The sequence below is a fragment of the Melampsora larici-populina genome (genome assembly GCF_000204055.1).
Source record: "Melampsora larici-populina 98AG31 unplaced genomic scaffold MELLAscaffold_1, whole genome shotgun sequence".
NCBI lineage: Eukaryota > Fungi > Basidiomycota > Pucciniomycetes > Pucciniales > Melampsoraceae > Melampsora > Melampsora laricis-populina.
In genome coordinates this window covers 306,113-328,061 of record NW_006768765.1, presented here as the reverse complement: position 1 = coordinate 328,061, position 21,949 = coordinate 306,113, and the positions used below count along the sequence as shown (strand labels likewise).

Sequence of the window (21,949 nt, the reverse complement as noted above, 5' to 3'; positions counted from 1 at the left end):
AGCTGCCTAGGAAACTTGTGCAGATGAGAAGATGAATGAATGCAACAGTTACATTGAGAGGAACTTCAAAACAATTTTAACATTCATAGATAATTATCTGGGAGAGTTGAGACAGGTTGGAAATGGACATATATACTATAGGCACTGGTTCCCGAGGAGACGGGGTATACAGAGGGCCATGGCACAAGTTCAACGCATAAAATGAACACATTGTTAGATAGATAAATGTTCAAAATGAAATGGAATATAGCAAAGCAGGACTGATGACCAAGAATCAGATCACTGATCAGAGTCTAGATGGAAGCTTTTGAAAAGCTGGGTTTAATTGTGTGTGTTATTTTTCCCGTATCTCTTGCTAAAAGTCAAACATCATCTTTGTTTCCAACATATAGTACAATTTGGTAAACCAGGTCTTCCAAGTATATTTAAGAAAGAAAGTATGATTGTTTGATGTCTTTAAGCATATGATCTGTACCCAAAATGACCATGTTTGATGCATCATTTTTTTGGAATGTGACACACTGATCAGCAAGAGATGTGGTCCTGTCACAGCTTTGGGCAAGGCAAATCCATCCTTGGGTGCTGTGTCATCGCAGCTCCCAATGTTCCACATGATTCATTGAATGGAAGGAAAACAATCAAATTCTAGGGTGTGTTTTTTTGTCTGCTTGGGTGTTCAGAAGTGGCACACAATGAAATAAGAGTAACAGGTCCTGGGCTTGTCTTTTCAAAATGTTAGCATTTTTAAATCAAATGAAATGTACTTTGAAATCTCAAAGCAGTAATCAATAACATTACAGATATTATACATGGAGAAAATAAAATCAAGGTTGTTCAAGTAGATGTGCATTGACTCAGCCGTCAAGGGAGCTTCATGATCAAAAAGGCAGGCCAAGGTTGATTCTAGAAGAACACAGTAAATGATAGGTTAGAAAAGATTGAACCTTGTAGTGTATGAGCTCAGTCTGAATGTACGCACAATATTAAAATCAATCAGGCCGGTATATGGTTGCTCTCACTTTGATTTGTTCACAACATTTCTCCAATGAAACCAACTGATCTTCGATTTCTTGAGTAGGAAGTCCAAGATTTCGAAGATCAGAAGTTTTGACTTCCAACGTTTTAAGCTGAGGCCAAGTAGCTCTCAACAAAATCTTATTCAATACCCTACAATGTTCCAATGTCCTACATGCTCATTCAAGATGTTGTAAAGATTTACAGTCTTGGAAACCGGTTAGTAAGTGGGCACTTTGATTATTCAAGTACAAGTCAGTCCGAAATGGAAGCAAAAAACAACTACGAGTATCCCAACTAGGCTTGATGTCCGGAATATTATCTTCATCCTTATAAGCAAAGTAAAGTGTGAGACTTGTCAAGTAAGGCGCAATGTGATGATAGTTTGTTTACAAAATGAGCATAACTTGTTGTTCTTAGGACGGCGATCATTAGATGCAGAAGAACAAGTAGATGATTTCTGATTTGGGATAAAAGATTTAGAAGCCATCGCTGGTTGATATCCGGACAATTGACGACAGATCTCCTCGTTCTTCAGAGCCCGAAAGACTGTTGAAGATTCAAGATTCTTTTGTTGTGCAAGAGGTGTGATTACATGGGCCCAATTGTCTGGGAGATAATTGATGAGAGAAGTAGCAAATATAGCATCTGCGGTAAGAGGACTATCCTCAGTGATGAGGGAAGAAAGCTTTTCAAACAATTTGTTCATTGTTTGGAGATGCGTGTCGAGATGATTACCTCCCATCTTAGTCAAGAGTAATGAGTTTAAGATGAGCATTTGACCACCAGAGGTGGAATCTTCATGAGCAAGTCAAAGCACTTTCCACATGGCAGCGGCATCGTGGCGGTGAGGCTTGATGTACTGGTAGTTGATGTCTTCAACCGCTCGACTGATAAGAGTACAGACATGAGCGTTGTCTGCAACCCAAGTAGAGGAACGATCCTTGTTGTTGACCGGTTTTATCACGTCAGTGAGTTTTGCGTCTATGAGATAGAGCTTGACCGCAAACTCCCAATCTAGATAGTTTGAGTGTATACCAGGACCCTTCAGTGCAGTGATGCCTGACATCCTATTGGATTGGTCTTCTACATTAGTAGTGGAATCCATGGTAATAGGGAAGATACGAGTTGGGTAGATAGTAGAAGAGGTTGGCCAATATACAACAGTTGTGTATAGAAGTGGGAAATCCAGATTGGAAGTAAGAGGACGGTAGTTGTATCAAGATATCAAAGAGTTGTATGAATATGTAGAAGAAGAGATGGAGTAGTATAGAAGACGATATCAAGATGAGATAAAGTTTTACTGTAAATTACTTCAATAAGCAGTACAGGACCCTTATATAGTTGGTGCAAGTTGAGTTGAAAGCAAGAAAATAGGAGAAGTTAAAGGTTTCAACACAGTTGGTAGAGAATGGGTCTCATAACCTGTTGCGATCAACTGGAGCGCACATAAAGCAGATGGAAAGGATGGTTGCAATTTCATAGAAGCAACTATATAGAGACTAACAAAAAGAGAAAGACATACCTGGAGTGCACGTAAAGCAGATGGAAAGGGTGAATAAAAGAGAACCCTTTCCTGCTGTGGCTCCTGGTTGCCTATATACAAATGTGTTATGTAACAGTTATGTAAGCACTAAACAGGATCCGTTGAGTGAGAGAATAACACATTGAACAATGAGAAAAGAAGCATGAAGATGGAAAGCACACATTGACAGACGTTGATAGGAATACGACATGATTCTCATGATATCATACTAAGTATTCCAACAAGTCTAAGCTGAGCGGTCCAATTTGATGATGCCATCCTGATACCAATTTGTGAGGGGCTATTTGATTGTCTTCCAAGGTTCTCAACGTACAAGAGAAGCGAGCTGAGAGGCTTTGGTATGAATTGTCACTCAGTGATATTATCCTGACAAAAGTTTGATATCAAAAGCGGTAAGTTTGTCGCAGCTGTCAAAATGCTGAGCTCAAACCTCAAGTATCTGTCAAGTTTAAATTCAATCTTAATTTCCTCCATCAGCTGAAAAACAAGTCTTGATGGGGCTGTCACTAGAATTGTTTGGCGGCCTAAAATGATTTTTTTTCATTGAAAGTGTAGTTCATCCTGTGCATTCCCAATTGCCCGTCTATAACTCAAAACCAGCTCAACACAACTTCCAAAATGTAGCTGTCATCTTCATCTCAAAATGCACTCAGCAAAGATGCATCCATCCAACGTGCTCTAAATCCAAAGACTTTTTGAAGCTCATTTTATGCTTAGTGGCTCTCAAACCTAACCCAGTTTTAAAAAACTCGGTTGCCCCAGTGGAATTTTTGACTGGGAGCTGTCAACAAATGTCAACTTGATACACAAAGTTACTGCCAAAAAACAACTGGGTCAACTGGGTTTTTTGAAAACCGGGGCAGGTTTGAGAGCCACTATTGTAAAAACAAAGAAATTAAACCAAAACCAAAAAGAAAGGAAAGAAACGGTGACAGAAAATCAATTGACATCCCTCACCGTCACGTAGTAAAATAACCAAAAACCAAAAACCCATCTTGAAAGCGCGATAAATAATCAGATTTACAAAATAAATACACAAAAAAGAGAAGAGAAAAAAGGAAACATACTCTTTCATGATGATATAGACAGAGAAAGTAAAAAGGAATTTTCAAATAAACTTTAAAGTTTTGTTTTGTTTTGTTTTGTGTTGTTTTGTAAAGAAAAATAAACCATATTGACAATCTGATAATTTCTTAAAAAGAAGTCAAACAAAATTTCAATATATCAACAAGATTATATAAGAATCAGGAAAAGAAAACAGAGAAAAGAAAAGAAAAGAGAAAAAAAAAGATGAAAGCTAGATTCAGCAAAACATCTGTGCTTGAACAATATATATATATAAATAAAACATGATTCTTTAACCTTTCTAATTAATTTATCTTCAAAGTATCCCAATCAATCGAACTTGTGACTACACAAATGAAAGAAAATCTCTTCTCTACAATCTCTTACCAAAAATTCCAAATCTATTTCCAAACCCAACTCAAGTAATTCAATTTAATCAAAGTAACAGATCATCATTATTAGAATTAGAAGTCGAGTTAGCAAAGCTAGAAGATTGATTACTATTTTGATTCAAAGGAGTTCCCATCATTCCTCCACCAACTGAACCCATCGGTTTACCATTTTGACCACCCCAAATCGATGCACTACTTTGTTCTCTTGCCATCGTAGCCATACTAACTTTAGAAGCCGCTGGTTTGTTTCCTTGAGCACTCGTTCCACTGGTCATACCAGCAAATGAGAATAAGTCATCGAAATTGGCACTATTAGTCGGTTTAGTTGCAGTCGACCCCGATGGAGGTGGTTTGGCCGACGAGGTCATAGGTGTGCCGAAATTGGCCATACTTTGGTTCATTGAGCCCATGTTAGGTGCTCGATTGTTACCCATCATCCCGTTGCCCATCATTCCGTTACCCATCATAGGTTGCATCATTGCCGCATTTGACATTGGTTGGCCGGCTGGTGGTGACATCATGGATTGACCCGAGGTAGGTGAAAAGGCCGAGAAATTATTCATAACAGGTTGTTGTGACATAGGCTGAGTAGTTTGTGTGGACGAAGCGTTGAGTAACGCAAAGACGTCAGGCTTACTAGCCGGCTGAGATGAACTGGTTTGTGCTATAGAAGCGCCTCCAGAGACCGTTGGTGGAGCAGACTGAAAGTCGTCAAAGTCGTCTTTAAGTTACAAGAGGTGATCGCGGCGAGGAAATGTTGGTCAGATCCCCTCAAGTTCCATTGTCCGAATTGCGAATCTAAAGCATATACAAACTTACCATCCAATCCTGCCAAAGAGTTCCCGCCCAAAGTAGGAGCTTTAGAAGAGGTAGCTGATGGAAGTGGAGGAGCTTGATCCTCATCATCATCAAAGGAAAATAAATCGACTTCCTTAGCTTTAGGAGCCGGTACTGCGGCCTTTTCTTGAGCTTTCTTAGTCACACTCGATACACGAGTGTTACTGATACTGCCTCTTCCCTTTGGAGGAGGAGAGACGGTTTTTTGTGCATTCGAACCTGACGGACGGTCTTCCCATTCACCGGCGTCATATTCTTCAAAATCATCTGCTTGTTTGAAAGAAGAGCTACCACCGTTATAATTGTCGCGGCTACTGCTACCGCCACCATTGTTCCCTGTAAAGATGAATCATGTAAGTTGCTATGTTGACCAGGTAGAGTTTGATTCATCAACAACAAACAATCATCACCGCCGCCACCGCCGCCACCGGAAAATCCACCAGTGTCACTACCGAATCCTCCGTACTTGGAGCCAGTAGCACTCGTGAAAGACGGGCCTTCATTGCCTACACCTGTATATTTGTTACGGGAAGCCTTAGCCTTTCTTCTTTCTTGACGAACTCGATCCAAATCAGACAATAACTCTGCAATCTCTTTAGCACGATTACGGACTATTGATTGAAACAAAAAGGACGAAGGTGAGTTGATGATCATGTAGCAGACATCGACAATCGAACATACCATTGATACCCTGATCCTTAGCTTTTTCATCAATATAATGAAAACTTCTCAACACCTTGATCATCGAGATATGAGATCGAGCATCATCAATGACTCGTTCAGAACCATGTTTAATCAAATATTCAAGTAATTGTAAGGCTTTGTAAATCTGTCTCCATTCACGAGCTTCCTTTTCAGTAAATCGTTTGTAAATCGTTGGCATGATCTCGTTAAATTGTTGACTAACCAAAGAAACAAAAGATCACATCAAATTAAACGTGATGATCAGCATAAGTACTTCGATGTGTGAGATATGTGGATATACGCGCAAGAAAAGATAACTTACAAATTGAATGTTCTGTATAAATATGAACGTCATGAATTCAGCTCCAAAGATACGGTATCAAGGTGATCAATCACAAAACAAAACAAAGCCTACCCTTGAGCAATTTCCTGCATGACAGTAGAACTCGCACCCCTAAGATCAAGATCAACAATCAAGTTGATAACACACAATAAATCAACAACCAAATCCGATGAATCGCAAATGATTGCAGATTAAGATATATATATATATCAAACTTAGAAAACATATCTACCATGGATCATCATTAGTAGCTTCTCTAACTTTAGCTTCCATTTCAGTATAATTGAGTACAACAGCTTTAGCTTGATTGTAATATGATTTAATATCATAGAGTGAGATCTGTTGGATCGAAATTCATTCAAGTCAGGTACCATTCCGATTCGAATAAAATAAACTCAAACACATCGAACAGAATAGATGAACAAATCGTGGAACTAACCTGAGCAAGCGAGCTCCCGATTGCTTCTATTTTGTCCATTTCCGAATTGATGATTATATCAAAATGAACCTTTGTGGTGTGCTTAAGTACAAAGTGTTAGAAACGCTCTTTGATATTAGCATCACCACTTTCTGATTATATTACAAAGTCTTTGGATTGAAAACTCACTGAATCTCTCCTTGGTTGATTATGAGGAAGTGATGTGATGAAGTATCCTAGAAGATCAGTTTGAGGAATGAGATCGATAATAGCCTGAGTGTGAATTCTGAGAGCACTGACTCAGTGACGTGAGATCGACTAGCTTCATTATCCGGTACCGATATTTCATTGAGCACAGACCGAGCTCTCGAGTAATTTGTTGGAGTTATGATCTCGATGCTTGATTGTTCGTTTCAAGTTCATTGCTACTACCACCATCATCATCACCACACGTTTATTACCAACATGCTTTCAATTCCAATCTCAAGACAATATCTTTCAATTAACTCTAGGTTTATCATTGGATCTCATCGATCCTTCTCCTCCTCTCAATCATTTCGTAATGTCTCAACTCTTGTCTTTCTCGAACACAAGGCGGGTAAAATCAATTCAGCTACTTTGAGTGCTTTAAACTTGGCTAAATCATTAGGAGGAGGTATCACTGGTATCATTGTAGGATCATCAAAATCAAGTGAAATGAATGAAGCTATTGAGAAGGCTAAGAAGTAAGTATGACGATCTCCCTTCTCAAGCTCGCCATCAAATTGATAAATGAAGCTAATGTCAAACTTTTTTCTTAGATTACCTATTTCAAAACTTTTAGTCAAAGAAGACGATAACCTAGAACATGTACTAGCCGAACCTTTTGCACCTCTTATTGCCAACGTCACCAAAGAAAGATCATTTACTCATCTAGTTGGTGGTACTACCTCAGTCACCAAGAATATATTTCCAAGAGTAGCCGCACTCTTAGACGTTCAACAAATCTCAGATGTGATGAAAGTAATCGATCAAGAAACATTTATGAGACCGATTTATGCTGGAAATGCACTCTGTACATTAAAAAGTAAAGATTCCATAAAAGTGATCACAGTACGTTGTGCAAGTTTTGAACCTATTACCGATACTTCAGAAGGAGAAGTTGAAATAGAAAAATTAGAATCAATTCAAGCTGGTCAAATCATATCAAATTGGTCATCCGAAACTTTAACTAAATCAGAAAGACCTGAATTAGGTTCAGCCAATCGAATCGTATCAGGTGGTAGAGGAGTTAAAAATAAAGAAAACTTTGATTCAATCTTAATACCATTATCAGATAAATTAAATTCAGCTATAGGTGCATCAAGAGCAGCAGTCGATAGTGGGTTTGCAGATAATTCTTTACAAGTCGGTCAAACTGGTAAAGTAGTTTCACCTGATCTTTATATTGCTGTTGGCATCAGTGGTGCTATTCAACATTTAGCTGGTATGAAGGATAGTAAAACGATTGTAGCTATTAATAAAGATCCAGAAGCTCCTATCTTTCAAGTGGCTGATGTAGGCTTAGTAGCCGATCTTTTTGAAGCTGTACCGTAAGTTTTTTGGTTTTTCTTCCAGATATTCTTCGAGAGTAGAGCGAGACATACTGACGTTTGGTGTTGGTTTTGTTGTTAAGTGAGTTGACCAAGAAGATCTGATTAGAATCACTTTATACGGTGTAAGATGTGATCTATTCTTCATAAACTTGATTCTTGAAGTTGTACTAAGATCTTAGATTGCCTAAATTTTGTATTGCATTTCCATCATCTCGTTTGACTTTTTCTGTTCTCTATTTTTGATTTGATTTCAAACAGAGCCCCTCGTTTTTTTGTATCATTGTATCATGTTTGAGTGTCACTTTTAGAGAGAAGTGGATTGTGTGAATGTGTAAGGTGATCTTTTATATGGTTCTCTCAGCACAACATTTCCTTAACGCCAAACGAGTCTCTGTTTTTTATGGATCCATAATGGTTCAGGAATCCAATTTGAATCATGGAAAATAGGTGTCAAAGAATGCCTCTTGGTACAACCCTACAGGTGTGTGTGACACGAGGTAACTCTCAAAATCCATTCCTAAGATCAAGTTTGAGATATGAGGCCATATCAGGGGATGAAATATGGCGCACGCTGCCCCTTCTTATTCACGCTCAAAGCTTTTCCCAAGAACTACTCTCCGGTGAGTCCAATGGCTCAAATGACTGCGTGTCTTTAAATTTCTCTTATTTGTTTGCAATTCTTTCTATATATATCAAGATCCAAACTCAAACAGATTCATAAGATACGTGTCAGCAATGAGCATGCTTCCTCTATTCAATTGCCAATAATTAGTAGCCTTGAACTGTTTAAAAGCATCATTTTACCACTGAAAACCTTATCAGAATAAATAAGATAAAATTTCTTCCCCACTTGTTTTGATTTTCTATTTTATTTGCCAGGAAAATGACACACTTCATAAAAAAAGAAGGCTATGCCAGAACGGGGATGGTATCCTATCTGGTTCTTACCACATCCGATTGTGTAGAAGATGGTTAAATATGACCCCTCAATGCCCCGCAGAATCTATGAAATGAGTTGGTTGAAGTTGAAAGAAACCAAAAGTTGATCGATCTTCAAATTTCAATGAATTGATGACATGTGGATTACGTAGCTGTCACAGACTGTGATAGATTGCAATTTGCCAAGCACCGGTTATTCAGAAAACTATGATCACCGGCAAATCAACATCACCATCTGGCATCACCATCGAGCTCCTCAGCATTCTCAACACTTTTTCAATAAATGGTACAACAAAGAACACCTTAATCAAAATGATGACTAGAAAAACTTATTGTCAATCTCTATACATAATCTCATCATCATCATCATCATCAACACCAACCCCATCACGCACAAAGTTTTCCACAAGTAGTACCACAAGAAACCCAACGAATTTTCCATTTCCAAACCATCCTTATCCAACACCTTATGAAATCTTTCATTTACCAAAAACAGCCAACACGATTGAAATCAAATCAAGATATTATCAATTAGTCAAAATCCATCATCCCGATCTAGGGTTTTCAATCACTCATCTTCCCAGCAGCAGCACCACAAATCCATCAAAAGCTCATCAAACCGGTTCACAAAGTATTGGATCAGAAGATCGGTTTAAGAAGATTGTAGAAGCCTATGAACTTTTAAAATCTCCTTCTAGACGTCAAGTTTATTTAAATTCAGGTGAAGGATGGCCAAGATCTTCAAACTCATCTAGCCGTGCTTCTCGTGCCCCTCCTTCTTCTTCCTCCTCCGATCGACCTTATCGACCGTTTTATCCAAGTTCGTTATGGGATTGGACATCATCTAATCCAAGAAATGAAACCAATCGATATACTACTTCAACTGATGATGATGATCATTGGTTTTCATCCCGATACCATCAATCATCTTCAACTTTTAAAGAACAATGGGAACGTGATGGATTATTTACCAAGAATGGAATCTTTATTTCTTCACTAGGTTGTGTGGGTGTGATGTTTTATTGTTTTCAAGCTTGGAAAGTGATGCCTTTATTAGATCATAACAAAAAGTATCAAGATTCAAATGGTTCTTCGAATTTCAATTCACATCGATCTGAACCTATTGGTGATAAAAGACTTGATTGGGAAGCATGGCATCAATCAAATCCTACAGCTTCACAACCTACCCCACAACCGTCTATTCACACCAGCTCATTATCTCCCGAACATCATGGGTCTTATCCACATCCATTGGCACCTACATCGTACATGGACGTGATCAACAGACGAAGTCAGAATGCGGCCAAAGACCTCAAGGCCGCTCGAGCTGCTGCTATTTCTCCTAGTCATCTTGCAGGAGGCAAATCTATCACACCTGACCTTGTCTCATCTCACACACGTTCATGACATATCATCCTCATTGCGCGATAGACTAGCTTCTTCTGCTTGCTTGGACTGATCAGAAACTGTTTTTCAAGGTGAGCACAACATACAAACACATTCTCTTATCCATTCTTTTATCCAAGGATCTAGAAGCTCATAACATGCCTTATAAAAAATGAATTTGGAGTAGATCCACAGAAGCCATACCTATCACAAGACCTATACGATCCGTATCAAATCATGACCCCAATCTTTTTTCTCTATATTTCGATTTGTATAAGATGTGTGATTTATAAATTATGGAATATTGCAATTTTAACCATCTGTAAGTTTTAGTGTGCGAAACCTCAAAAGTAAAGAATTTCAAAGTTACTTGTAACCTTTTCCTATGAGTCAGGATTTCTAAAGAGAAAGTGTTGAGTAGAAGATAAAGACTTTTTTCAAGTATACAACACGAGAATGATCTTACAATCGAGTATCGAAACAGACCACCAACAAGGAAAATCTTGTATATAATCTCCTCTGCTTTCCATGCCCTCAATAATCCATGAAATACTTATACAAAGTGGTTTGGTTTTATCAAAATAGAAAATGTAAAGAAAATGTGTAATTATAAAGAAAAAAGGAGCAAGGAGACCAATCAAATCAAAAATAATCTTCATGTATGTTTAAAATAGAAAACTTGATTTGCAATCTAAAACTTTGTTAAAATTAAATGAAGTCGAATCTTGATTCTCAAGTATCTTGTAAAACCTTTTTAAGTTCAGAAAAAAGAATCTTACAAACCTACGCCAAACCCCCCAAAAAAACCCAAGAATCAGTAAACCCATCAAGTTCAAAAAACCAAAAGAATTTATGTAAAACTAATTAGGTATTTACTTACTTTACATCTCCCACCTGTAGCTTGTTTCATAGCACACTTCTTACACAAAGTAACATGTAAACAATTAATAGGTCCATAAATCGCCAAGTTCGTATGACAAACATGACAAAATTCTTGATAATCTTGATCATGGTCTTGGGTTACAGATGAAGTAGGTGAAGGTGTTTCTAGATCTATTTCAATTACTTTGGTACTTGAATCGGTTGTCATCTTTGGGGTTTCTTGTTTTGATTTTTTAAGATTCTGGTAAAGTAAGTGTTGAAGTTTTTGATGCGAGGTTTTGATGCGAGGGTTTTGAATGATCGGTTGATTTGATGAAGAATAATTAAAGGATTCTTGGAGTTGGAGGTGGCCGGATTCGGAATCATTTTCGAGCCGATAGGATCCGGCCTTGAGATATCTGGGATGACCAGGAGTCCGATTCGACCCCAGAGAACGCATCGGGTTCATCAAAACTGGCCCTGCTGCAGGTCAACTGTGTCATGTGGAAGCTGATTGCTGAGCTCAAAGACCCAAAAGTGACTTGATGATATCCAACAAATTATCTGAAATCCTCTTCGACTTGGCTAGCCTACATGACTTTGAGAGAGTTCTGAATGGATGATTACACACTTGATAAGCAAAGTTGCTTGAGGACCCCAGCTTATGAATCAGTATGAGGAACTGTATGACACACATCTTTTTCTGGGGAACAACAATCAACTTGAAAGCTTGGAAGAGACTGCTCCAGAAAAATTGAATCAACCACAAAAAAAAGATAACTTGAGTTTAATTTTGAAATTAGTTTTTTTTGTGGGTTTCTAAATTGTACAATACTTGGTTCTGTAAGAAACTCAATATATCTCAAAACATCTCAATTTTCAAATCACAAATCACAAAAAAAAACTAAAAACCTTGTGAAGATAATCCAAATTTGTTTCAAGATCTTATCAAAACAAATAAGTTCTTTCATATATGAAATAAAACCAAAACTCAGAACAACAAAGTAAAAAAAAACAACAACAAAGAAAACAAAACAAATGAAAAGTCCATGAAAAACAAAAACACAAAAAACATAATCCTCCTTTTAAAACCAGCTACACAGATAGACAAAAAGAGAGAGAAAATCAAAGAAAGAGAGAAAAAAAGGTTTTGATTTCTTAAATAAAACACAAAAAAGGAAGACATATGAAGTTGGTACAGATGATAAAGAAAAAAAAAGTCAAAGAAATAAAATGTTTAACAGTAAATAGAGAGAGAGAGAAGAGAAGAGAAAGGTTTTTAGATAAGTATAAAATGCTACTATCGATAATAGAAAGAAAATCCGAAAATACAACTAAATGAAGTTTTAATAACATTGAGTTTTACGTTTCTTAAGCTCATGTTGATGATGATGATGATGATGATGTTGTTGTTGTTGATGATGATGATCGATTTGAGATTCTTCAAAAGAATTAAAACCAAAGATAGCAGGAGGAGAAATAAGTTGAAGTACTTCAGATGTACTAGAGACCGGTCCACTATAAAGTGAAGAACAACCCAAACTTGGTGTACTTGATTCATCATCATCTTCTTCAATTTCTTCTTCAACTACTCTTTTTCGTTTAAGTTCATCCATCGGACCTGGTTCTAAAGTTTCCAAAGCAAAACATCAGCTCAGGAAAAATGATCCATGTATAATGGGAAACAATTCAAACACTCACTGTTTATAGGTTGTGATTTGGTTAAAAGTTCAATTCTTTGTTCTGGAATAGGTGGTAAAGCCCATAAGATCTCAGGTCCACAATTACTTTCACGATAATAATTTTGAAATAGATATTCATTTCCAGTTCGATAAGAATGAAGTGAATTCCAATTGTTTAATCGATTATAAAGATGTTGAAATTCGAGTGAAGGGATTGTCTTTAAGATCGGATGACTTGGAAGATGATGAGTTGAGAAAAATTCTTCTTGATTTTCTGGTAAATGTTCATCGGTTAGTGGATAAGTCGATTGTGATATCATTGGAGCGGTTTGAGACATGTTTCGGTTGAGAAAAGTAGAGTTGCAAACCACAAAGAGTACAAACGGTCGAGCAAGGGTGGTGAGAGAATAACGGAGTAGAATGAAATGCGAATGTGTAGTTGGATGAGATTGAGGGGATAACCTGTGATGAAGTGATTCGAGATGGAATTTATAGACCACCAAGGAAATGGGTTCAAGATTTAACAGAAAAAATGGCTTGTTGAAGATCCACCCCAACCAATCCTTTTGCAAATTGACGTGATGATGGAGAAAGGTATGTATGAATTGACAAGAGACCGATAAGGTACCGAAGATGATCGGCGTAGGTGTCAGAAGATGACAGGCAAGTATAATATTATGTTCTTATACAGCTCTGTGTGGGTCTTGGTGAGTTATTATTCTGTTTGTGTGTGTGTGTGTGTGGATGGGTGTTTGCGTGTATATCCTTGTGCGATTGTGCAAAGGGGCAAAAGGATTTAGAGCGATAAAGTCTAGTTGAATGTATGGTGATGGTGGTGATATGATATAGATTATCTGACTAAAACCGGAGAGTCAGCATAAACTGAATGAAAGCGAGAGGAATTAGATGTTGAAAGAAAATGGTAAACGAGGAAAGCGAACTGACAGGTTATTTTTCAGATAGATTTCGAATTCAGGGAGATAGCGGAGAGTTTTTGTCAAGTGTGATTGATGGATGGATTAATTGATTGATTGATAGTCGGTGAAGAAAGAGATGAGATAAAGATTATATATATATATATATCTTTGAATGAAAGGGAGAAGATTGATTGAAGGTTTTGAGCTATTTATCTAGCTTGAGACTACAATGAGAATGAATGGTTGATAAGAGTTGGAGGAAAACAATTTTAAATGAATTTGATCTTAATGAAAAACGAATCAAACTCAAAATGTTGAAGAAAGGAAACTAAAACAAGTGAAATTGAATTCTAACTGTATGTATGTGGAGGTAGTTAAAGAACAGGAGATCGAGAAAGTTGATGTCGGCAGTCAAGGAGCCCACGAGGATTGGTGTATAAGATAACAGATTAAAGACAGGGCTATGTATGGTGGTAAATCTACGGTGGATGATGATCAGCAACGGTCGATCTAAGGAAAATACCCAATCAAGCTTGAGAACTAAACTCGAACGAAGTTGATGATGATGACGATGACGATGGATTGATGAAATTTAGTAAAATGTGATGATGGATTGGATGAAAGTGAAAGATGATCTCAAAGTCTTGTTAGAGTGATTGTGTAGTAAGATTTTCTTAAAAACCAAGTTAAAGAACCATGAAGATGATGGATTATAAAGGAATCGATGAGTTTACAATAAAAATGAAAATCAAATCGGATCGTCGTTGAGAGATATTTTTATGAATCAAATCTGATGGGGAAACCAATTGAAGGATCTCAACTCCACCTCCAACTTTAAAGAATTCAGCTGATTTTTTCAACTTTGCCCACTTACCTCAAACAAATCTGAAGAAGATTCAAAGTGATACAGATCATTGGTCCCACAATCAGTGATTTGTTTGTGATTCATGTGTTAAAAGATATCTTACATTGATAGTTTTAGGATGGTATTCAAATTGAATACTGACAATTTCACCTATTTCGCTCTGACCGAAGACGAGTTTGGTAGAGAAGACAAGCGTTTGATGAGTTTACAACTTGAGGCTGTTACCAACGAGGAGCTTCGATTTGAAGAAGATGATAATGATTAAAGTCCAGTGCGTGTGTCAGATAACGAAACTCGTCTGAATCTCAGTTGAAGGGTTAAAGTGAAGTGTGGTGAAGTGTGGTGATACGTAGATTTGTATGAGTTAGTCGAAGGAGATGATGATGATGAAGTGATGTTTGATTGAAGATTGAAATTGTATCTATGAGAATGTCTGTAAGCTTGATTACCTTCAAGTTTGGTCACTATTCTATCAAACGGAGCTTGAGAGGTAAAGCAGAGATATCTATCAATTTCTATTGAGATTAGATGGGTATGATCGTTTACTGATTCTAAAGGAGTTTTCAGTTCTATCGTATCATCAATCCAATCCAACTTTGCAAAATAAGAGAATTGGAGTGGTTCTTTCGTAGATGAGTCTGTTTAAATCAATCGATTCAAGATCAGAATAGTCACTGAAGAGGACAAATGAAAAAGACGAGAGGACCACTTTAATGGAAATCCAATTGACAAAAAACACAACTCAGATACAACAAACACAATGAAATCAATCTCCTTGACCGGATTAAAGGATCACGAGTCATGAATGATGATGAAGCTTTGTTATTTATTTGGATTTAGCTTTTGTTTACCCTTTGGTTTACAAAGAATTGTGGAATCAGCTAAAAAAAACATATTGTAACTCCAAAAGCCTTCTGAACTTCAAAATTGGATTTAAAAGACACAAACAAATATCCACATCGACTATTAGAGAAAGCCTACCCTGATATCAATTCGGTAGTCAAAAACCAATGGAATATAAGAAACAATAGATGATGACAAAATCGTATCCTATCCAATTGAATTGAATAGAAGAACTAGACCAATGAAAGATATTTGACCTAAAAGAATAAAGAGAAAAGTGGGAATGGCTTTTAATAGTGTTTTTAGATAATTTTCTTTGTTTACATCTTCAAAACCAAACAAACCACTCTTTCGCTCAGTCAGACACACCAAATCGGGTATGAATGCGATCAAGAAGCTTGATCGGTCATTCATCTTTGAGAAATCCTACACATTTGTCTCTAAAGGCTCTAACTCATTTGCATCGTCATCCAAAAAAAAACAGATTATGTTAAGTGTGTCTTGATTCCTTTCAGAAAGCACATGGCTATGTATCTTATAGGGCTATCTATCTAGGGGCATGAATTAGAAAACCCAAGTTCAAACACACAATGTAAAGTCTTGAAAACCACAAATCAAACCATCCAAATCACTTATTGATCTCCTTACAAACTTCAACTTTTCTCTCTCATATAATCTTGTTTTCCTATACCTTTTACTATTCTCTCAACTTTTTCCTTCCAATCTTCCATCATTCAAAACTATATGTTGTAAGAAATCTTTGGCTTATATAGAACACCATCAATGAAAAATCTCTCGTATTGAAAAAAAACACAAAGTGTTCTAATTCGAATCTTTGGGTAAATCCTTCCTACTCCCGGGTTGTAATCAATTAATGATACCCAACACTTGATAAAAACAACTTACTGTGTGTGTTCAAACTTCACAAGAAAGTATGGCAGTGAATCCAGAAATGAGAAACACTTCAAGTGATTCACTCTCCTGTGTTATAATTTTAAAAGACACCTTAAATGCTAGACCTTTTGACTTGAAATTGAATTACAAGTCAAGATCAAATCCTCATCACCTTCTTTGTCATCTACAAAGAAGAATTTCCAATCGTTCATCAAAACTTCATCAAACATAAACCTCAATGCTCATGTTTCTCTAAAACCAAATCTCTTCTGAAAAGAAGCATCAAGTCATGATCAATGTAAACTGATCAAACCAGTGAATTGAACCTCTCTATAGAAACATTGAATCAGATAAACCAACTTATATCATTCCAAATCTTTCATCCTCTCAATCTACTCTCTCCTTTTCCATGTATCTTGCAATATGATTTATAACCCAATGATAAATTTGCAAATCATGGATTTCTACTCATTAACTCTTACACATTTCTAAAAACGGTTGAATTTCATGTAACCCAAGACGTCAACGAAACTTCATATCTAATAATCTACAAACCGCGTTTTTCCAACCTCGTTTTCATGTTTCTAATATACCTCTTTAACAAATATCACTGATAATCAAATCATTCTAAAACATATCTTTATCATATCAATACATTATCACATCATCAAAGAATCTTTATGAAACCATTCTCACTTACGTAATCTCTTCAATATAAGACCATTTGTTCATTTCTTTTGAAGTTTTATCCTTCAAGTCCAGCTTGCATATGATCTACCGAATCCGCACCCAAGTATCCCATCAATCCTCACCCACAAACTCTTTACCAAAAAAAAGAAAAAAACCTCACCATTATATCTCCCACCTTTAATCTCAGCTTCATCCACAACCTTTCGAACCATTGAAAGTTCATCACCACTCAACTTAACATGTATCGATTCAATCGATTCTTGAACTCCTTCTGGTCTTCTAGATCCTGGAATCGGTATAATTAACTTTGATTGGTTCAGGATCCAACTTATACATAGTTGAGTGATTGTACATGGTTTGGAATCTGAGATGAGTTTTAGTTTTTCTACAATCTTTTATTAAACAGACACACATAATTTGGATTAGTTCATTATCTTTTGATTTTTTCTGGCGGAGGATGGTATGATTTACTTTTAGGTTTTGAGCAAAGTTTTCGGGTTTGAACCTGTCTAGATCATGACGTATGTCTCCTTTTGGAATATCTGAAGGTGATCTTAATGTTCCTGTTAACATTCCTCGACCTAATGGACTATACATATAAAAGAAAACACCAACTGATCAATTTAACCATTATTATAAAGTAAGAGTACAATGAAAAGATAAGATGCAAACCTATATGCGATGATCGGAATTCCAAGTCTTTCACAGGTTTCTAGTACTCCATTCTTTTCGATATCTAATGACCACTAAAGACCCAAAACCCAACCAAGCAAAACTTATGAATAAATCTTTCTATTATGAAAAATTAATGAAAACTATTCTTTTTTTTTGGGAAACCAAAATGATTTCTTTCTTACAGGAGAATATTCGATTTCAACAGCCGAAATCGGATGAACTTTATGAGCTCTTTCAATAGTTAAAGCCGAAACTTCTGAAAGACCAATATGAGAAAAGCATCCTTCAAATTTCAAAGTTTTTAAAGTCTCCATCACTTTTTCAATCTCGATATTTTTATCTACTCTTGCCATCTAAACCCCCCCCCCCCAAAAAAAAAAAAAAAAAAAGAAACCAAAGAAAACCCATCAACTTTCTTCAGTGGATTGGGAGAAGGGGAAAGTGACTTAACTTGAAACAAATCCATCTTTTTCTTTCCTCCTAATTTTTCATTAATAATTTTCACAGAGCGTCTTAAATGATCCTCACTTCCATTGACTCCAATAATTCTTCCTTCTTTTAAAATAGCTGCACCTTTAACACTTAAAAAACATTTTCCTTCTTTAAGATATTCAGGAAACTTATCAAAGAATCTCGAAAGTAATTGTAAGTTGGAGTATGTTCGATCTGGTCCTGTTCCATAAAACTCTCCGGCGTTTAGGAATCGGTTACCGCTGGTTAGGAATGTTTGGATGGATTTGAAGGCTTGGGCGTCGGGTGTTTCTTCTGGTGTCCATGTTAGATTCTAAGATAAAAATCAAGATCAGTTTGATTTTGAGGAGAGGAGAAGAGAATTGATGGGATAGAATGAGTTGATTGGTACCATTAGTCCGTATCCTATTGGACCCACTGGAACCAAATTATCAGGTCCGTAACCAACATATCTCATTTCATCTGACATCTTCAAGTGAAGAAGTTATAACTAGACTTCCTTTGACGCTTATGTATGTTATACTGGAGTAGGAAGTTGAGAACTAGAAATTCGATTAGAATCTTTCTTCCAGCAGATTGGTTTCTTTTCTTATCAGATCGTGATCATTCAAGAGATCTATCGACATCCGGGCCGGCATAAAACCGGGCCTCAACTCACTGTCACAGCACGAATGACGTCATCATTTTGTGCATCATGATTCCCTTTACCTTTCAAGTTTGAAAAGAAGATCTCTCTTAGAGTTTAGAAGATTTCTTTTCAAACAAACTAGCATTCGATTTTGATTTCAACCACAAAAAAAGGAAACCCTCATACAAAAACAACAAACACACACAAAAAACACAACAACAACAAATACCCATATTAAGAAAACCAATCCAGAAACAATCAAAAGGAAAAAAACAAACCAATTTTGTATCTTCACTGTCATACTAGAAATCAACAACCAAATTATTTATATCTCAAATAAATAAAACACATTAAAGAAAAAAACAAACGAGTTTGAAAGGAAAAGAAAAGCAAAAACACAAGAGTCGACTACTCGGTTTACTTAAAACAACAGTTTGTTGATTTGTTCGTTATCTGAACAAATCAAAGAATTTCTTATAAAAAATCACACATAAACAAAAAGAAAAAGAAAAAGAAAAAGAAAAAGAAAAAGAAAGAAAAGAAGTAAGAAACAAAAAGTAGGAAATCAAGTTAATTTGACGAATTCCAAGCATTCAATTTAAATTTTTAAAGCTTTGATTGTAAAGACCATCATTTTTTTTGAAAAGGTGTGTGTCATATTCTTCAAGAATAAAAAAAGGATTTGTTTTTTTTGAAAAAAAAAACGAAAGAAAAGAATCGATTAGAGATGATCAACAAGAAAAGTCAATTTCATAGTCAAACGAAGAAAAAAAGTTGAATGAATGAGAATTGGATGAGAATTGAATTGAATTTTTCAGAAGAAAAAAAAATAAGAAAATGATGATTCTTTTGACCTCCTTTTAATATCAAACAAAAGATTTCTTCTTTTTGATTTTACAAAACAATCGGTTCATATTGAGAATGATCAAACTGAAGTTGATCATGATGATCCTGTAAGTGACCCAAGCTTTGATCGACTTTCAAATGATGATCGTCATGATGAAGAAGATGATGATGAAGAGGAAGAAGTAAATGAGGATCAGAAGTAGAAGAAGACAAATTAATCTTTTCCATTTCTTTCATCAATTCGACTTGTTGATCATGACTCATGAGTTTAGTAAACCTTTCTCTTCTAATCAATCTTTCGGTTCGAAAACTTTCATACTAAAAAACCCAAACCAAAAAAACACGAAAAAACATTAAAAAAATTTCTTCTCATGTTGGATATCAAGTGTAGGGAAACGAATTGGAGAAAGTGACTTACTTTTTCTAATCGAGTCGATTCTTTTAGTTTACTAAAATGCGTTCCAAATAAGACAGCTCTAAGTAAAACGAGTTCACAATGCAAAGGGTCCAAGACATTAAGAGTACCCCATCTAAACTGTCTAGAAAGATTCGGACCACTAAACCGGTTAGGATCAATGGAATGAAGATGAGGATCAATGGGATTAAGTTTGTTTAAACCCATCAATTCTTCATTTGATAAGACATGAAGACTTTCAGGATTGATTAATGATAAGGGAATCAAGTTAAACAAAGCTTCTTCTGATCTTGATAAAGTTAGTGTACATTGGATTCGTTTGTGATGTGAAAGACTTGCGGTTACTGAAAGTGATTTACGTCTAGTTTTTAATGGATTGGCTGTGGCTTCTGGGTTTTGACTATCTGATGAACTTATAGATGATGAGGTGGTGATGGCTTCGGGTTCATCGGATCCTTCGGAATCATCAGTTTCTTCGCTCGATCCGGTAAACAGACTTAGGTCTAAACCTGATTGTTTCATTTCGGTTCGTAGCCATGTTCTGATATTGGTTAATTGTTGAATGGTTAATTCGTCTGATCTTCCAATTACCTATCAATCAAATTCAAATTCAATTTTATAATTCAAATCCATTTTGGAGAAAAACACTTGGTTTGTTTGGAAATACACTTACAGGTAACACATTCGATCGTTTTCCAATCCGTTTCATGGCTCTTAATTCCATCTTAGACATTGAGATTCTTGATGATTGATAAAGATTAGGTGTGTCTGATTGGGATGCTCTTTGGGCTGATTCGATGATCGTTGGGTTTAGAAAATAAAGACAACAATGGACATGTGAATCGGTGAATCTGATCGGTTCTCTTTTCACTTGTTGTTCATGATTTAATGTATGTTCAAATTTAGATTCGAGACCTGGAAGAAAAAAGAGAAATTAGATTGGAAGTGAAGTTGGTTTGGATTGATGTTTAGAAACTTACATCGGAGGATCTCGTTGACTTGATGTTCTACTTTTAATTCATCTGTATCATGAAAGAAAGATCATCAGTTTTTGCAGAATTTTCAGTTTTTGAAGATTTCACATACCATTTGAAAGAAGATCAAGTGAAGGCGTATCAATGATTGTCAAAGCGATTCGATCACCATTCAAACCCGGAACCGTACCAATCGAATGATGTTGAATACCTCCATGAGTAGTAGTAGTAGTGACTGAATCTAAACTGATACCAAAAGTAGCCAAGATAGTTTTAAGAAAAGAAGTTTTACCGGTTTCGATTGAACCTACTAAGATTAAATTGAAAGTAGGAATCTGTCTAGATTTTCTTGGAATCAATCTGTTTGGACTTTTTAATGATGGATGTTGTTGAGATTGAATTGAATAAGATTGTAGGTTTGGCATGGGAGGTAAGGGAGGTGGAGGAAGTTGTTTTCGATGGATTGATGATGATCTGGGAGGTAGTGGATGATGAGAATCTGAGTAAAGAGAAGTTCGATGGTTAGTTGAATTTGAAGATCGATGGTTGATTGAAGTTGAATTTCGATTGATTGAATTTGAATGATTTAGGGATTGATGATGGTTGATTGAGTTGATGGATTGAGAAGAAGGAATAGATTGATGGGTTGTTGGTGGTGATTTTTGTAGTTTACCGACCTGCGGTTTTGATGAGTTGTTATTGTTGATTGAATGATTTGAAGAAGATTGTAAGATTGAACGTTTCTTGACGAGTGATGAAAAGACAGTCATCTTGAAGAATAGCTAGTTCTAGTTCTAGTTCTAGTTCTAGTTCTAGTTCTAGTTCTAGTTCTAGTTCTAGTTCTAGTTCTAGTTCTAGTTCTAGTAAGTAGTTTGATGATAAGAATTCTGGTTGAATGCGATGAAATACAAAAATTCAAAAACAATTCTTACTAAAAAGGGCAAATCAGGAAATCAATCACATCATTCTCATCAGAATCAGAATCAAAAT

At 36.1% G+C, this 21,949-nt stretch overlaps 6 protein-coding genes across 6 annotated transcripts; 2 read left to right on the top strand and 4 right to left on the bottom strand.

Annotated features, from left to right (window-relative positions):
* Nucleotides 1–3,634: 3,634 nt before the first annotated feature.
* On the bottom strand, nt 3,635–6,566 carry MELLADRAFT_70380 (uncharacterized protein; the record flags this gene model as incomplete). Its single annotated transcript, XM_007403444.1, has 9 exons — nt 3,635–4,738; nt 4,837–5,190; nt 5,256–5,465; nt 5,536–5,756; nt 5,861–5,872; nt 5,954–5,992; nt 6,114–6,220; nt 6,321–6,401; nt 6,489–6,566. The coding sequence occupies 8 exons, from the start codon at nt 6,357–6,359 to the stop codon at nt 4,062–4,064; spliced, it is 1,659 nt and encodes a 552-aa protein (XP_007403506.1).
* A 174-nt stretch (nt 6,567–6,740) lies between these two features.
* On the top strand, nt 6,741–8,235 carry MELLADRAFT_70379 (uncharacterized protein; the record flags this gene model as incomplete). The annotated part of the gene is made up of 3 exons (XM_007404106.1): nt 6,741–7,024; nt 7,100–7,870; nt 7,954–8,235. 3 exons carry the CDS (start codon nt 6,765–6,767, stop codon nt 7,973–7,975), a joined length of 1,053 nt encoding a protein of 350 aa, XP_007404168.1.
* Nucleotides 8,236–9,089: 854 nt separating this feature from the next.
* MELLADRAFT_70378 (uncharacterized protein) lies at nt 9,090–10,572 on the top strand (the record flags this gene model as incomplete). Its single annotated transcript, XM_007404107.1, has 2 exons — nt 9,090–10,290; nt 10,386–10,572. The coding sequence occupies one exon, from the start codon at nt 9,125–9,127 to the stop codon at nt 10,217–10,219; it is 1,095 nt and encodes a 364-aa protein (XP_007404169.1).
* Nucleotides 10,573–12,760: 2,188 nt separating this feature from the next.
* On the bottom strand, nt 12,761–13,825 carry MELLADRAFT_76224 (uncharacterized protein; the record flags this gene model as incomplete). The annotated part of the gene is made up of 2 exons (XM_007403443.1): nt 12,761–13,599; nt 13,687–13,825. A coding segment is annotated over one exon (318 nt), but the record flags the coding sequence as incomplete, so codon positions are not given.
* Nucleotides 13,826–17,005: 3,180 nt separating this feature from the next.
* Nucleotides 17,006–18,662, bottom strand: MELLADRAFT_114786 (uncharacterized protein; the record flags this gene model as incomplete). The annotated part of the gene is made up of 7 exons (XM_007403442.1): nt 17,006–17,034; nt 17,111–17,342; nt 17,422–17,539; nt 17,623–17,696; nt 17,808–17,978; nt 18,077–18,409; nt 18,488–18,662. The coding sequence occupies 7 exons, from the start codon at nt 18,563–18,565 to the stop codon at nt 17,006–17,008; spliced, it is 1,035 nt and encodes a 344-aa protein (XP_007403504.1).
* A 1,261-nt stretch (nt 18,663–19,923) lies between these two features.
* Nucleotides 19,924–21,384, bottom strand: MELLADRAFT_86717 (uncharacterized protein; the record flags this gene model as incomplete). The annotated part of the gene is made up of 5 exons (XM_007403441.1): nt 19,924–19,938; nt 19,989–20,576; nt 20,659–20,900; nt 20,966–21,007; nt 21,072–21,384. The coding sequence occupies 5 exons, from the start codon at nt 21,382–21,384 to the stop codon at nt 19,924–19,926; spliced, it is 1,200 nt and encodes a 399-aa protein (XP_007403503.1).
* Nucleotides 21,385–21,949: the final 565 nt, after the last annotated feature.